Source organism: Paroedura picta, chromosome 10, assembly GCF_049243985.1.
Source record: "Paroedura picta isolate Pp20150507F chromosome 10, Ppicta_v3.0, whole genome shotgun sequence".
Classification (NCBI taxonomy): Eukaryota; Metazoa; Chordata; class Lepidosauria; order Squamata; family Gekkonidae; genus Paroedura; species Paroedura picta.
Genome location: NC_135378.1, coordinates 25,992,204 through 26,008,831, shown reverse-complemented (window position 1 = coordinate 26,008,831; position 16,628 = coordinate 25,992,204). Strand labels below are relative to the sequence as shown.

Genomic DNA, 16,628 nt, shown 5'->3' with positions numbered 1-16,628 from the left:
TTGTTTTACCAGATGGTCTCAGTCAAGGGAACAAAAAATATCTTCCAGCTAGATTGATATGAGCCAACTGCTTTCAAGTTTAAATTTCAGTTACGCTTCCAAGAGCGCAGACTTGGAAATTTGGTCTCCAGCATTGTGTAACTGCTGGAAATATTGCTTGGTGCTCCTTATCTAAATGAGAAGGAAAGTGATTCTGAACTTCCAACACTGTACTTGTGTCATAACTATGTGTCCTTAGACAGCCTTCACAAACTGATTAAATGACAGGAGGGCTGCCTCCTAGGTTGCCATTTTGCCAGCATAACGGCTGTTGTGCTAGTGGATTTCCTCCTTCAAAGGCAAGTTCCCAATTTTCCAGCGTACAGCTTCGAAGGGTCCCTTCACTTCCAAGGAGCAGAAGCGGGGGAGGGAACTCTGTGGCCTGCAGAGTAGGGAAGTCATTCTATGACTGTTACATAGAATCTAACTCAGAGTTTCCAGGTCACAAAATGTGGCTTCTAGGAAGACAATAATTCTAGCACTTGGTGCAGATGTTTGCACCAAGAGAAAAAGACATCTGAGAGACTTCCTAATAGAGTTGTGCGCTTCCCTGCTCCCATGGACAAAGAGAGGTTTGTAGGGTTGTGCGCTTAGGCGTGGTTTGGACACCTTGGCAATCACCGAAGCCCGAGGCGGCCAGCGGTGCAGGCCCCTCCTCTCTGTGGCACAGGCCTCCTACGCACTGCTTTGGGCTTCGGTGATTGCCAAGGTGTCCAAACCAGGTCTAAGTGCACAACCCTACAACCCCTCTTTGTCTATGGGAGCAGGGAAGGGACCTCCACTTCCAAGCAGACACTAAGGCAGCCTTTCTCAACTTTTTTACCAATGAGAAACCCCTGAAACATTCTTCCAGCTTTGAGAAACCCTAGAAGTGGCGCCATCATGCAGAATATGGTTGGGAAGCATAGCTGTGAACATGCTCATCCAGGGCACCTCACATTCCCACCATCATTGGCCATTTTGGGAGGGGGTGGCGGGTCAACCTGACCGTATATGGTCATATCACCTGATAAATGTTTAACAAATTTTAAAAATATTTTTAAAATTACTTAACTCCCACCCTTTTGGGAAACACTTCCAGGACTTTCACAAAACCCTGGTTGAGAAAGCCTACACTAGGGAAATTTGCTTCCTGACCTCCATCTCACATGGCTTCAGCTACCTCAGTTAAAGGCATTGTGTTATAGTATATGTTTGGACTTTCAAAAAAAGTGGTTGTGACTTCTGTAGAACAAGCATTTAAATATATGATGCTACCTCGTTGGTGCATTCAGGCTAGTATACCTACCTGACCATCCAAGGTTTCACACAAAGATCTTTGCTAATTCTCCTGTCTCAGATCCTTTTAACAGGAATGGTCAGGAGTTGAGTTTGCATGCAAACGAATAGCTGAGTTATGTTTTTTTGGGAGTGGCAAAATTGATATAAGAGAGCATACATTGTTCCACTGCCCTGCTTATGTAGACATTCGTAGCAACTTGATTGAACCACTCCTTAAAAAGTTGCCAGAACATCATGATACAGATCGAGCAAAGAGGCTGCTAAGTGATGAGTGACAACTCAGCAGGCTAAGTTTTGTGCCGCCGCCATAAAAATCCGATGCTCTAAAGTAAAATTTTAAGTTCTATTTTATGATCTGTTTTAAATTGTATTACATTAAATTACCATATTCTTTTGGTCTCTTACGTATCGACTTCATGTAACTTGGTCTGAACGACTAATAAAGTTTGATTGATTGAGTTATGTGTCTTCAAAAAACAAAACAGATCTTCATACCTGTGTCCACTCATTTGTCTGTGGGTCATAGGATTCCACTGTGTTAAGGTACGTTTGCCCATCATATCCTCCAACTGCGTATAATTTGTCTCCAAGCAGACAAACTCCCACAGCATCTCTGCTAATGCTCATGGAAGCCACAGCAGTCCACATATCTGTTTTGGGATCATATCTGGGGGGAAAAATAAAAAAGACAAACTGAATTGCCCCAAGATCAAACAAGATCATTTGTTAAACAGGGTTGAAGTTACCTGTAAGTGTTGTACACTGAGTGATCAACTATGTAGTCTCACATGAGTACTGTGTAGGACTATCATGGAGAGTTTTTTGAAGCTCAAACACCTGAGGGCATTCCGTCCCCTTCTTCCATGCCACATTCAGCTTTTTTTCCATGTGATAAGGAGGACGTGAAACACACTTCCTTCAGTTCCTCACTGTCGCCATGGGACTGTAGTATTGTTGTCAGACTTAGTTAAAAACTCACAGCAGAGAAGAGACATGTGACTGCACAGACAACCATGTGATGAATAGATGGATACCAGCCCTCAATGGAGCTTTTCCTAAAGAACCTCCCTCAATGTTGCCAGAAGATAAAAGTCATACCATCTCCTCCTTATCATACTGGAAAAGGTGGAAAACAGCACAGGTGAGGGGAAACCAAGCACTTTCAGGTGAGTTTCAAAAATCTCTGAGCAGAAGGGCTTATGTGTGTGCAGTGCCCATGTGGGATTGCAGACCTGCCATGATGACGAACCCTTTGCATCATTTTGTATTACCAGAGTGCATTTGTTTGTCTTACTGCAAACACACAAACCTTCATCATCTTTCCTTATCCCCTTTTATACATCGCTGCTCCTTTTCTACATGTCCCATAGACTGCGACTTTGCTCCTGGCTATCCATATATTTCAGTTTATATGAAAAGATCCTTCCTGACTGTTCCCTTCCTGACCTTGTCTAATGGGATTTGTAATATTCACTTATCACTGTAACAAGTGTTGACAATAACTGTACATACTGCCGTTAATGTTCCTGTTTCATAGGAGACTAAAAGAAAGCATGTATTTAGTACCTTTGGCTCATGGTGCAGGAGGAAGAGAGAAAAACAGGAAAAGAGCAGAAGAAATAACTTGACTGGAAGTAGTTGATAGAGCTGATATAGGCTAGAGCAGCGATTCCTAACCAGGGGTCTGTAGACCCCTGGGGGTCCTCAACTTTTCCCCTCCTGCCTTAATGGACTGGACCACAAGCTACAGAACTGTCTGCTTCCATTGCTCCCCCTCCCCGCTCCCAAGTGTGAGTTCTCTTGTAGTTTCTGTGCCTGGGAGGAGTGGAGCCTGCATGCCTACTCATTCCAGCTTAAACTGTCTTCTATCTCTCAACCCCCCCCCCCCAGTCCTCCTTGAGCCTTCCTGTGAATACGGGTGATGTCACTTCCTGGGGGGGTCCATCAGGGAGGCATGGTCAGCTGACATAACCTCTGTGGCTCCTTGAAGCCTGAACAATTAGCTATTTGGTAATAAAGTTGACTTCTATGAAAAGGTGAACTGGATCCTAAGGTTCTATTCTGCTAATATGATGTATTACATCTGTTAACCAAGGAGAGAGAATAATTCTCATCTATTTCGCCCTCTCACTTTGCCTCTGACTTTGTTTATGGTTGTCTACGGATATGAGAGGATGCAACTGGGGAGGGGGCATAGAGAACTGAAGAGAAGAGGAATGGGAAAAGCTCACTTTGATCTAGTGCAAATATTTCTAATTTTATTTATTTATTGTATTTATTCCTAAAAAGACAAAAAAACTGTGCTGTACAGTCTTGCTTGGGCTTTTTGGGAATACTGAAGCCAGCATCTTCACCTCAAAGTGCTACCAGGTTGTTACCTTTCCACACAGTCCGAGAGTCGGGAGGTCAGTGAAGCTGGTGCATCGTGGCCTCCAATAGCATAGAGGAAGCCGTTCCAGGTGGTTACTCCAACGCCACCTCTTCGTTTTGACATTTGAGCACAAAGCATCCACTTGTTGGTATGAGGATCGAAGCATTCCACTGACTTAAGACAAGAGCTGCCGTCTCGGCCACCGACTGCATATAATCTATGAACACACATTAGGAATTGAATTAAGCAGTAATTTTAACCACATACATATATTTATTATTTTTATTTCTTGATTTATATACTGCCCCTCTTGAGCAAGTTGTCCAAGAGCAGTGCACATTCCTGTATCTACAAGATTTTGGCATATTTATTCTTGCCAGTTCCATCTAGACTATAATGATATATATGTGGAGCTGCTTTTGCAAACTGCTCAGAAGCCTCAGTTGGCACAGAATATGTAGCTAAACAGCTGACAAGTACAAATAACCAAGAACACATTTGTCCAGCATTAAGGAACTTGCTTTGACTGTTCATCCATTTATGAGAACAATTAATAATGTTTAAAAACCCAAATAGTTTGAGACCAGAGCACATTTATCATTCCTTGCTCCCATATGAACCTACCCCAATACGTTTGTGTCCCCTCCTTTAAGAACAAAATGGTGGTCACTTAAGATAGGGCTTTTGCAGTAGGGGCTCCTTGATTCAGCTCTTCACCATTCTTAAGGCTTAGTTTCAGACCCTACATTTAAATAATCTTATTGATATAAACATTTGATTGTTCTTTAAATTATTAGTCAAAAGATCATAGAAAAAGATGTTACAAATAAAAAAATACCTAGGAAGGGTAGGGTTTCCTACTAAAATAGTTGTTCTGACACTTCAAAGGAAAAAAAACAGAAAAAATATGATTTGTCTCCCTTTGCTTATGCAAACTGAAAGGCCTTTACTTCTTTATGATATTGTTATGCCAACATGTTATAAAAGATGCTCATGTTCCCATAACTTTTAAAAATTGTAATCACCTATTACATTTGCTATTCAATATACATCTGTATATTGTATAAAGGGCCTGTATAAAGAGCCTCTTGTGGCGCAGAGTGGTAAGGCAGCAGACATGCAGTCTAAAGCTCTGCCCATGAGGCTGGGAGTTTGATCCCAGCAGCCGGCTCAAGGTTGACTCAGCCTTCCATCCTTCCAAGGTCGGTAAAATGAGTACCCAGCTTGCTGGGGGGTAAACGTAATGACTGGGGAAGGCACTGGCAAACCACCCCGTATTGAGTCTGCCATGAAAATGCTAGAGGGCGTCACCCCAAGGGTCAAACATGACCCGGTGCTTGTACAGGGGATACCTTTACCTTTATAAATCTGTAGAATTTATTACATCACATTTGCTAGACATTTTACATCACAAAGAACCAGACAGAAGGCATTTTGTAGTCCTGAAGCCATTTAAGACCCAGGAGTGATAAGAATGAAATTGGGACAGATTTTCTGATGCCTACTGAAAAAACTAACAGAAAACATGCATAGATACCATTATCTTAATCCACAGCACTCCCTCATTCCACTAGTTCTGAAGAGCATATAAATGTTGGAGAAAATTCGGTACAAAATTTATAGAGAATTTAAATATATTTCTATTGTTCTACGTACTTTCCACTTAGTACTGCCACACCTACTGTACTCCTTGGAGTTGACATACTAGCCACAAAGTTCCACTGCCGTGCCTGTGGATCCCATCTTTCCACGGTATTCAGGTAACTCCAGCCGTCATGCCCTCCTACAGCATACACAGGACCTTCCAATACTGCTACCCCTTAAAGCAAAACACACAGATGGTTTCAGGACGTGAAACTGCTATTCATCATCATCATAGATAACAGAGACTTTTAAAATCTTTACTCTTTTTTTCAGCACATTTCTTATGCTGAAGAAGCCCCCCATTATTAATCTAACACTTTCCCCCCATCCCTCACACAGAAACTAACTGAAGACTGAAGACTGGAATCTAACTGAACACTAACTGAAGACTGGAATCTTCAGCAATGTTGACTATGGGTTGCATAGCAACCCCCCCAATATGGTCATCAAGATCTCACAATGTAGTCTCAGGAGATCTCAGTGGCACACTTTTCTTAAGGAAGCAAACACTGCTTTTATGATTTTGGGATTTTTCTCGATCTAGGGCTCCTACCAGGCATGTAAAATAATTCCCCCATGGTCTCATTGTGCTGGGGCTGATTACTGGTTTCTTTTAGTCTGATACAAGCTTCCAATAACAAACTGCATTCTTATGGTGAAACAAAACAAATGGTCTTTTAAAAAGGAGGGATTTGCTTGATCGATCATATCACAGTTGTGACTATAAAAAGCAAGCTAAGAAGAACTAGTGTACTTACCAAGTCCATGCCGGTGAGTAGACATAGGTGGCATTACACTCCAAGTTTTTGTTTTAGGGTTGTAACACTCCACAGTATTCAAGGTTTTCAGTCCATCTCTACCACCGACAACATACAGTTTATCATCCAGTACAGCGACTCCAAACTGTAATCTTCTCCCATTCATATTTGCTACAGGGGTCCACATATTGGTACGGAGATCATACTTTTCAATGCTTGTTGCTCCTTAACAGCAACAGAAAATTATATTAATAGAAAATTCACCTTTACTATTACTGTTCATTGTAATAAAAAAAGAAAGTACTGAGCTCTGTATTATAAAGTGATGGGCAATTCAACCATATTTTTATTCTATATTCACTAACATGCACAGTATTACTAAGAATATGTTCTTTTAAAACATGTTCTTGAAATTTGTCAGGATTTAGTTAAATAGCAGTTAACAAACCAAGCAAAGTTTCAAGCAAGCATTTTCTAAACATTTTACCTGAGCAAACGTGTACAAAATGAATCGTATGATTTAGGAATAGAAAAAATCAACTGGCTTGTATATCTTAGTTAAGACTTCCGTTTCTGTAAATTTCCATTGGCAATCCCTTTACCAACAATTCTGCACTTATGGAACAGTAAATATTAAGTAGTCAGAATAAAAATCTACTCCAAATCCAGCTACATTCAAAATCCATACTAAAAGAATAAAAGGCTCCTTCAATAATCATTATGAAAACTCTTCCATTAATGCTTCATAAATTAGCCCCATGATGATGATTTAAATATTCTGTGTAAACTCTACATATAATGCCTCATTTTGAGACTCTACACAGGAAACCCACAGCCCTTTAGAACCTATGTGAGTCGCTGTCCCCCCTATTACTGAACCTCCCCCCACGTTATATCTTCCTTGGCCCAGAATTGCCAAGATCCCCTTTCCGGGCTGGGTCCCTCCCAATGACCCCCTTCCTCCTCCATTCAGTGGTGACTCCTTTGGGAACAAAAAATGTCTCCAATGGCACCTGATGGTTAGGGTGCCTTTGGTTCCTTCCACTCCCAAACCCTGCCTTCCCTTAGGCTCTACCCCCAAAATCTCCAGGAATTTCCCAACCCAGAGCCAATAAATACAGTTACAGCTCATGGGGCTACAATCTAAAGCAGAAGCTCAGTGGTGAAAGAGACAAACGGTACATCCCTTTACCCTCATATAATTTTCCTACTGAAAACCACCACTTCAAGGAAATGTTTGTCCCTACTGGGGAGGGACACACATATAACCTGCAGATTTCCAAAATGGAGATAAAACCAGTGGAGAACAAAAGGAAGTTAAAAGTTTTGAGCTGCTATTCTCCCCTCTAGCACCAGTCCTCCCCTTTAAATGGCAGCTCCATGGCTGCATTTTGTAAAAAAAAAAAAAGCCTCCTTCTCCATTATGAGCTACAAATAAGATGTCATTCTTCCTTACTTTCTCCATCAAGCAAAAACAGACTTGAAACAGCAGTCACAGCAAGCTCTGCTCCCACATTATAATCTAGCACTGCAATCTGTATGACGCAAACACATTGTAGGAATCCTCATTCTTGCCCCATGCTACAAGTAGGGTTTTTTTTTAAGCCACACGTTATTGCTTCTACTCACATTAATATAATCCAATGAACATTTTATTGTTCTAGGCAGGGATGGTCAAACAATGGCTCTACAGATATCCATGGACTACAATTCCCATTGGCCCCTACCAGACCCATGCTGGCAGGAGCTCATGGGAATTACAGTCCATAGACATTTGGAGAGCCACAGTTTGGCCACCCTTGGGATTGCTGAGAGATAAATGTGTTGGCGATCTCACAAATACTTGCTAGTTGCTGGCTTTTCACTCATGAAAGCACTTCTGAACAAGTCCCGTTTCTCGAAAAATGTTTCATCCATTGTGTCAGCCTTTATGTTACCATACAAGATAAATACCTTTAGTTGCATCCATGCCTCCAACTGCAAACAAAACACCAACGGTAGATTTCCTAGGCTTTGTACGGGGACTCTGTAACATGGGTCGTCTCTCTGGCAACAAATGGTATTTCATTGCTTCCATAATGAGTTTCTGACATTCAATGTCATCTCTAAAGAGTGTGTTATTTTCCATATCTGCCAAAAACTAGAGAGAAAAAAGATGCACTGAACAGATAAACAAAAATTTATTAGCCAGAATATTCTACTAATAAAAAGTCAAAGGCTCTGTCGGGAATACCATTAACACTGCAATATTAATTCACCTGTAATCAATGTAGAATTTTATGTTTATAATATAGCGTGAATCTTCTCCCCAAGGAACATTTGTGTTGAAATTTAGTTGGTAATTTATATTAGATAGATATGTTGTGAGATGCTTTGGGACCAAATTTTTGTCTGAAAAATACTTATAAATAAATAAAATACAAACTGGGGAACAATCCAAAAGAATAAGCATATCAGTGTCAAAGCTAAAGCATTCAGAGAGAAAGCTAACCACACTAAATATGCCTGCCTGATGCTATGGATTATACCAGTTTAGTGCTTTGCAACAGAAACAGACTTAATATCACACCTAGAATTAATTCTCACCTTTCTTTCATTATGCTGCCAATATTATCAGGGCTCACCAGGCAACTACACAGAGTCAAGACAACATTGTACTGACTACAGTCAACGTAATAAGAGGGGAACTTGGCCTCAGGCGCACATATGCCTACCTTCATCACCCTTACAGAGTGGAAAACACAACCACATGTACAACTATCATGTACGAATTCAAATCTATCACTCCTTTTAAATGCAGAAATGGAATGTAAGGTCAAGAACAACCTGCATTCAGATAAGGGACGTGCATTTGGATGGAAACTAATCACGATAGAAACCCGAACTGTACTCTTTAATGTAGTTATTTTAACTTATCCAAAATTTTAAAAAACTACATTTGGAAACAAGAGCCATTAATTCTCTGTAGTTTCCTAGCATCAATCCAGATGTTGTTTCCATTTCATAAGACAGCAGAAGATAGGGCAGGGACTCTCAGATACATCCATGATAGGACTTCATCCAACCAAAATACTTTGCTAGGGTTCCTGCCTACTAGGAACACACAGCATTTCCATTTCCCACATGTCACTGCACTACCCCAGAGCCTTGGGGAGAGTTTTTGATTTTGTGTAACCATGGATACATGGGTACTTTTTGCACAAGCCAGGAGTTGAACAAGGGAACAGGGCATAGGAAAATTTTGCTAGTCATTGTTGGCAGGAAGGTAAGGTTATGCAAAATGCAGAGGGAAGGAAGGCCGAAACAGAAGTTCAGACCCACATGCCAAAGGTTTCCCTACTCATCCCATCTGCTGAAATAGATTATCTCTTTTTTACAGACCAGGGTGAGTATAGAGGTTGAGGCCAGCAATGTCCCATCTCAACAGCGAATACACAGACCAAACTAGACAAAGCCTGGGAGATAGATGATGATGATGTTAGCCATTCAGTCAACTCCAACTCTTGGAGATCTTATGGCACAACTGCCGTCACGATTTCCGAGCTTGCATCATTTCTTTTAGTTTGTAATGTTCTAACCAACGTGTTCTTTGTCAGCCTGGTTTCCTTTTTGCACTGATTTCTTTTTTAATATAGCTGGAGTTAAAACCCTTCCATACAGAGTGTTTTAAACCATTATCTGTCAATATAAATTGGTATTTGCGTATTTCACAACACCATCACAGTATCTCTCATGGATATGATGAGACATTAGACATTCAGATTTTTTTTCACAGTATTGTTATCTTTACTTTGTGTCCAGCCATTATCCTCATCCATGTAGAAGCAAAGCTACCTACCATGTGGAACAGATCAGTCAACTGAGGATAAAGAATAAACTGAAGATAAACAATTGTGGGTCTGGAGTAATCTGACATGATTATTCCAACCACTTTCAGCCACAAATTGGTTGTTTTATGACTTGTTCTAGAGTTCCATAATTCATGATTTGTGAAATTGTTTCGTTTAGAAGAACAGATTGTCATTGTTCAGCCTGCACGTTAAGGTCCTCTTTTCCAACTGCATTTTTCTGTGTCTGCATATAAAGAGGCAAGAGAGATGGGCTTTTTTCAGTGGTGGCACCTCACCACTGGAATGGCCACCTCACTGAAGATCTTACTCTCCTTTTAGGACAGGGGCCAAAACCTTTTTATACTCAGGTTGTCAACTAAGATATTCTATCTTTTCAGTTGTTTTTTATTTTATTTATATTTGATATTTGATTTTTATACTGCCCTCCCGGCAAGACGGCTTAGGATGGAATACCACATTCTAGTAATATATATAATTTATTAAAACAGTAATTAAAATAAAAAAAAATAAATTCAGTTAAACCAGATCAAACAGGGTGCTTTGAGACTAACAGGTAATTTATCACACACTACACTTGATCTTAGCCAAAAGGCTGAGAAGTGATTGTAAACCGTGACTTCTTCGGGTAGTAATACTCTGGGTAATTTATCAAAATAATTTTCATACCGGTTTGGGATTTTTTAAACTTATTAAAATGGCTTTTTATAATTGAGAGTTTTCTATTCTGTTTGCACAAGTTTATTGTGTTCTTTTACTTCCTGAGATGCCTGGAACAGATCTCTGGAAAAGTGGCATATATACTTTCTCAATTAAGAGAAATACACTCATGGCTTCTCTGTTTTAACTTTGTCAGTTTGATATACCCAAACCCTTTTCTTGACAAAACAACATGTAACTAGTATTTCAGTTTCCTAGTTCTATTTCTTGAATAGAAACATGGGAAGAAGCACACGAAAAATAAAAATAAAATCAGCATTCAAATTGCTGGCCAGGATGCTGTGGCAAAGGTTTATTCAAGGTACTAGCAGCAAAGCCTATTGCATTACAAAATACAACAGGCATTACAAAATACACCCCCCTGACCCCCCGGGCAGGCCAGCTGAGGCCTGCAGAGGCCTTGGCAGGTGTTTTCAGGGTGGGAGGTAGAAGCGCTGCATGGGACTCCACTCTCCCCCCACCCTGGGCTGGCAAGGCCATGGCCGTAGCTGCTCGGGGCAGCGAGAACGCAGGTGGGGACTGGCTTGCCCCCCCCCGCAGCGCTGCTGAAGTCCGGCAAGGCTGGGGCTGGGGCTGCTCAGGGTCAGGGCGGATGCTGGCGGAGGCTCCCTATCCCTACTCCCATGGGGCTGCAGTCCCAGGCCGCTCTCCCTCCGTCTAGCTCCCACTCACTGAGCTAGCACTTCTTCCTTATAGAAGTCATGGGGGGCAGATGTGACTAGGTGCAGGACAACTTACCTGATTGGACGTTGGATGGATGGTTGGCCAATCAGGGGGTGGGACAGCCTACCTGACTGGCTATTCGTTGGACGGACCACCAATCAGGTCTGCGATGAGTCCCAACTCCTCCCGCTATCCATGTTCGGCTTTATATATATGTACAGATACAGATGTACAGATAGGTTTTTGTATGGAAGCACACTTTGTGTTTGCACACGAAATTTTATACATTGAATAAACTATGTTAGTCTTAAAAGTGGCACTGGACCCAGACTCTGTGCTGCTGCTTCAGACCAACACAGTTACCCATTTGAATTAACCTGGGGGGGGGGGGCGAAGTTTCCATTTGTAACCAGGAAATGGGCCCTCAAACCTACAGCATACATTCCCATCTTGTGACTTTCCAAGCCAAAAGAAATCCATTTGCCGTGTTCCATGACTGACCGTGTTTGAAAATCGCTCAGCTATTGTCAAAAGCAGAAGGCTGATTAAGCCCAGCCAGGGTCTGCATAAGTGGTCTAAAGGACGGACTTCACGTTCTTTCTCAACAGGATATTCCTAATGTGAAAACACATACGTTTCTTTACAAGAGAACAAATGCATGGTTGGGGCGAGAACGTGCTTTTCAGCCTATAAAGACTGTTATGCACACTAGTGCCACTCTATTAACTACCACAGATGGAGATGTTTCCAAAGAGCAAATTCACTAGATGTGATGCAGCTAAAGAGTATCACCCTCACACTGTCAAAGCATCAAGTGGCTGAGTAGATTGTAGCAGTGTACCTGTGGTGCAAGAAGTGGCAGCCGGATGTAGGCCAAGAGTTTACTGAGATCCTTCTTCCTCTGGTCCAAATCGTGTCGCACCCATGTAAGCAAGGCATTCAGAATGGTCTCTTCGTTTGGAATATTCATGTCATCACTTGCTAAAAGCTTTGCAATTTCAGTGGCAGGCAACAATAAAAATTCTTGGTTTCTAATTACCTCCATGAAATGCTCCTAGAAATTAAAGGGGGGGGGGAGGAATAAAAATTAACGAATAACAAATAATCAACGTTTTGAAGTTTAAATGAAGACTAAAATGTGAATTGAAGAATAAAATTGAGCTGGTGTACACAATCCAAGCACTCTGCTACTACCTGCAGGTTCGTTCTGCTACTACCTGCAGGTTCGGCACTTTATGAAATCCCCAGACGATTACGAGCATTTTGCCAATGTGGTACTACGACTACTACTTGTGACAATATATTGGAAGAGCAACCACTGACGAAGATAAAACAGAAAGCGGATCACTTAACCTAGGATCCCGTTTTGGTTGACTCTTTATGTTTGATCATATGTTTGACCATTTAGACTTTATGTTATAACCTTTTCATCTATAAACATAGAGAAGACTACTATGTACCTCGTGATTTCCGTTTTTCTTCTGAGTTCACACTGAGGAATCCACGGTTCTATATTTGATTCATTCAGTACTCAGACATTATTGATCTAAAAACAGCTTGTGAAAAATTGGCTGCATGTACATTCTTCCCTCTCCTTGGCGAATAAAATCGTTCGAGTTTTGGACAGTAACTTATTCCATCTGCATGTGCTGTTCTGAATGAGATGTTTCTGATGTGTGCGAAAGATGTGGATTTTGAGAACTTCTGGCTAACTGTAGACAATATGTCCAAGCATATCTCTACAGTGATAAGGGCTAGTAATTTTGTATAAATTTATTTTAGTATTTAAAATAGAGATTTAAAATGGTGATGTTGCTCAAAGGATAAAAGAGACAAGCCTCTGACAAGGAAAGAAAGGAAAGGAAATTCAGTCTCATAAGCTTGAATCCTATGCAACAGGAGCAGAGCTGCACTACGAAAATGGTTACTTCCCTGTCTTCCCCTTTCTGCCGATCTCTGCTGCTTCCCAAAACTTACACCCCTTGGGTGAACATCAAGCAGATCAAAGTGGGTGGTAGCACTGAGTGTGTGTGTGTGTAAATCACCTATTCTGCAAGTGGAAATGCCTAGTGTGAGAAATTATTGAACCATTGCCTTACAGCAGGGGTAGTCAAACTGCGGCCCTCCAGATGTCCATGGACATCTGGAGGGCTGCAGTTTGACTACCCCTGCCTTACAGAATGTATGCCTTTTTGAAGTTATCTATTCTTGGTTTCATTATTTCATTATGCTTTCTTAGACTGGTCCATCAAGGTCAGTACTGTCTACTCACACTGCCAGCAACTCTGCAGGGTCTCAGGTAGGGGTCTTTCACCTCACCTATTATGCATAACACTGTTAAAAGAACCTGAAAAGAACCTTCTTCTTTAAAGCAAATAGCTTCATCAATTCATCGTCAGTCATCAGCACAATTGCTTAAAAAACCAAACGTCGTCTTCTTTTAACACAGCAGTGCCGCGCGCTAGCATACTGACGTGACGAGAATTCCGAAATCCGGGCTGCTTACATTTACACTTCAAGTCCTAATACCCCGAATGAAACCACGTCAGCCCTTTCAAGAGACACTAACGGCACTGTTTAGCTAGTGAAAGGCCTATTAGTCAATGTGAGTCCTCAGAGGAATGTTCACTCGACATCTCCTTTAAACCAAGAAATACCCACTTCAGGGGAACTGCTGGCAGTCAGCCCGCAAAGCAACTGGTTTTAAATAAGAGATGAACCACTTTCACTTTCACAGAACAACAGATGCTTTAAGTCAGGGGTAGTCAAACTGCGGCCCTCCAGATGTCCATGGACTACAATTCCCATGAGCCCCTGCCAGCGTTAAGTGATCCGAGGCTTCCGCTGGGCCTATGAACGCGCTACAGAGTTAACAACCAGTCATAATGGGGCTGGGGGGCAACAGGGCTACCAAAAAAAGAAAAAAGCGTTCAAATTTAAATATGAATATTTTATACCCATGGCTTTCCAATTTTAAAAACCTTCAGCTGAAGCGAAATAGTGTAATGAAACAATCCATGCCTCTGCCAGGACTTACTACCATTTGAAGCCCATATATAATTGATTGTTTTTTTTTAAATAAGTTACACTGCTTGGAGATGGCACAGGGATACCGAACTCCTACCAGTATAGTTTCCCCAGAAAGAACATCACGAGGCTGCTGTTTCAGTGTTAACACTTCCCTGCTTCTAAGCGGCCTTTAAGCAAATGAAATTACTAGGGGATTTATTCTAATTGAAGATTCATGTTTTTATTCTGTTTCCATGGCAACATTAATTTCAAGCCAAAGTAGCAGCTTCTGTATTACTCATTATTACTAAAATTCAATTTTATGTCTCTGTTGGAACTAAACAACATTAAAAAGGGACCAAGAGAAGAATTCATCTAGCACAACTAATTAGTCTGGAAAATAGCTTTTAAAAATCCACTTAATTTAAATTTCAATCATGTCAAACTATTCACAGCTGTAATTGTACCGGTGTTTATTTCAGTGTCAATAGCTTCAAGGTAGCTACTTCTATGGCCACATTTTAGAGATCAGTGTCTCAGCTATGTCATAACAGATAGGAAAAATGTGCATCAGTAACACTAAAAAAAATAGCTATGTAAATTATAAAGAAAGCCTCTTTTGTTCACAGTTTCCTTCCAACATGGCACCCAGCTCTTCTCTGCCTGTTACATCAGAAGTAGAAGACTGGGGCCATCTACAAGAAACGAGAGCCAGCAGAGAAGGAGCAGGATTAACCATAGAATCTCAGCAAGCTCATCAGAAAACAAGAGCTACTTGGAGAGAAACAAGACTCCTCTAGTTCTCAGATCACTGATGAGGACCTCTCAATAATTACACAGGAGTCCTTCAATACAAAGGATCTAAGCTCTTTAGCATTCGAACCTGAGAAAAAAAAACTAAAAAGCCCACATCAGGTTTTCTCTACTAAAAGGTTCCTAGTCCAGAGTTATTCAAGGGGGACTAAGGAATTTTCTGCCAAAAAAATCCCACTCAGTAAGGTAACTGAGTTCTAACAGCGGTTGAAGGGCAAATTCATATGGACAAGGCAGTCCCGCAAATACCCTAAGTTTCAAACCAAATTCTTGAAATGAAACTTTTACCCAAGATTTTAAAACAGTTTTTGATTCTAATATTCTAGGTAAATGAGGAAACAGAAAGGAAATGTGTGGCCCCCTGAGAGCCAGTGTGTTGTAGCGGTGTTAGAAAGTTAGACAACCATCTGGGAAACTCAGGTCTGAATCTCCATGTTGCTCTTATAGCTCACTGGGTGACTTTGGCAGGAGTACGCTTTCTGTTTTACATGCTTCACAAGGTTGTGAGGATAAAATGGAGCAAGGGAGAACAAAGTAAACTGATCTGGGTCCCCACTGTGGAGAAAGGTGGGATACAAATGAAGAAAATAAACACTGTCCAGCTCTTCCTTTCTTCTTAACGCAAGCCACTTTGATCCAGAGTTTATATGGCTTTGAAAAGGAATCAGACAAAATTATAGATATGTCTATCAAAGCACATTGGCCATGGTGGCTAATTGGCATTTCTATGTTGCAGGAATAATATCACCTTAGGACAAAAAAGAAGGATGGCAACTCAAGGTAAACCTCTAAATGGCAGTGTCAGGCAGCAGAATCAGGGGAAGGCCTTGGCCTCTCTGCCCTGTTGCTGGACCTCCAGAGTAACTGATGCTGTACTAGATGGATCATTGGTCTTACCCAACGTGGCTATTCTTATGTGTAGTCTGCCAGCCAGTGTAATGAGACACAGAGAAACACCACTCTCCTGTAAAACTGAACACCTATAAGCATCCTTTCTCAACGTTTTGCCATTGAGAAATCCCAGAAACATTCTTCAGGCTTCAAGAAACCCCAGAAATGCTGTGATTGTGCTGTATACATGTCCACACAGGGCCCCTCCCCTTCCCAACCCCTCCAAGGCCCATCACTGATCATTTTGGGGGTAAACATGACCATATATGGTCATATCATAATTAATTAATCCCCACCCATTCAAGGAAACCCTTCCAGCCCCATCATGAAACCCCAGGGTTTCATGAAATCCTGGTTGAGATACCCTGACCTATAGGCTCAAGACTTGTCTGTGCTCGTTAACCAAGGTGGCAATAAAAATTCATTGCTGCTTATCTTACAAGCCCCATATGGAAGATTTTATTGTGTTCTGGAAGCAGCGGCTGGCTGTTCCAACACAGCAGATTGATATTTAATCCAGCAAAGACAGGGGTCCTCTGGCTAGGCCAGACAAGTCCTGACTTGTCTGGCTAGAACAACTGGCTTTGACCC

General features: G+C 41.4%; 1 protein-coding gene and 1 non-coding gene across 8 annotated transcripts in view; both read right to left on the bottom strand.

Moving 5' to 3' along the window:
* KLHL5 (kelch like family member 5) overlaps nucleotides 1-16,628 on the bottom strand; it is a 55,210-nt gene that overhangs the window by 1,709 nt on the left and 36,873 nt on the right. For all 7 annotated transcript variants that reach the window (XM_077301698.1, XM_077301697.1, XM_077301699.1 and 4 more), the window contains 6 exons: nucleotides 12,166-12,378; nucleotides 8,047-8,233; nucleotides 6,094-6,318; nucleotides 5,348-5,510; nucleotides 3,699-3,908; nucleotides 1,816-1,987 (listed from right to left, as the gene is read on the bottom strand). In XM_077301698.1, the coding sequence (XP_077157813.1) occupies nucleotides 1,816-1,987; nucleotides 3,699-3,908; nucleotides 5,348-5,510; nucleotides 6,094-6,318; nucleotides 8,047-8,233; nucleotides 12,166-12,378 (1,170 nt within the window). The remainder of the gene's footprint in view (nucleotides 1-1,815; nucleotides 1,988-3,698; nucleotides 3,909-5,347; nucleotides 5,511-6,093; nucleotides 6,319-8,046; nucleotides 8,234-12,165; nucleotides 12,379-16,628) is intronic.
* On the bottom strand, nucleotides 10,363-10,548 carry LOC143820077 (U2 spliceosomal RNA). Its single transcript, XR_013225225.1, has one exon. It is a non-coding gene; the product is annotated as a U2 spliceosomal RNA (small nuclear RNA).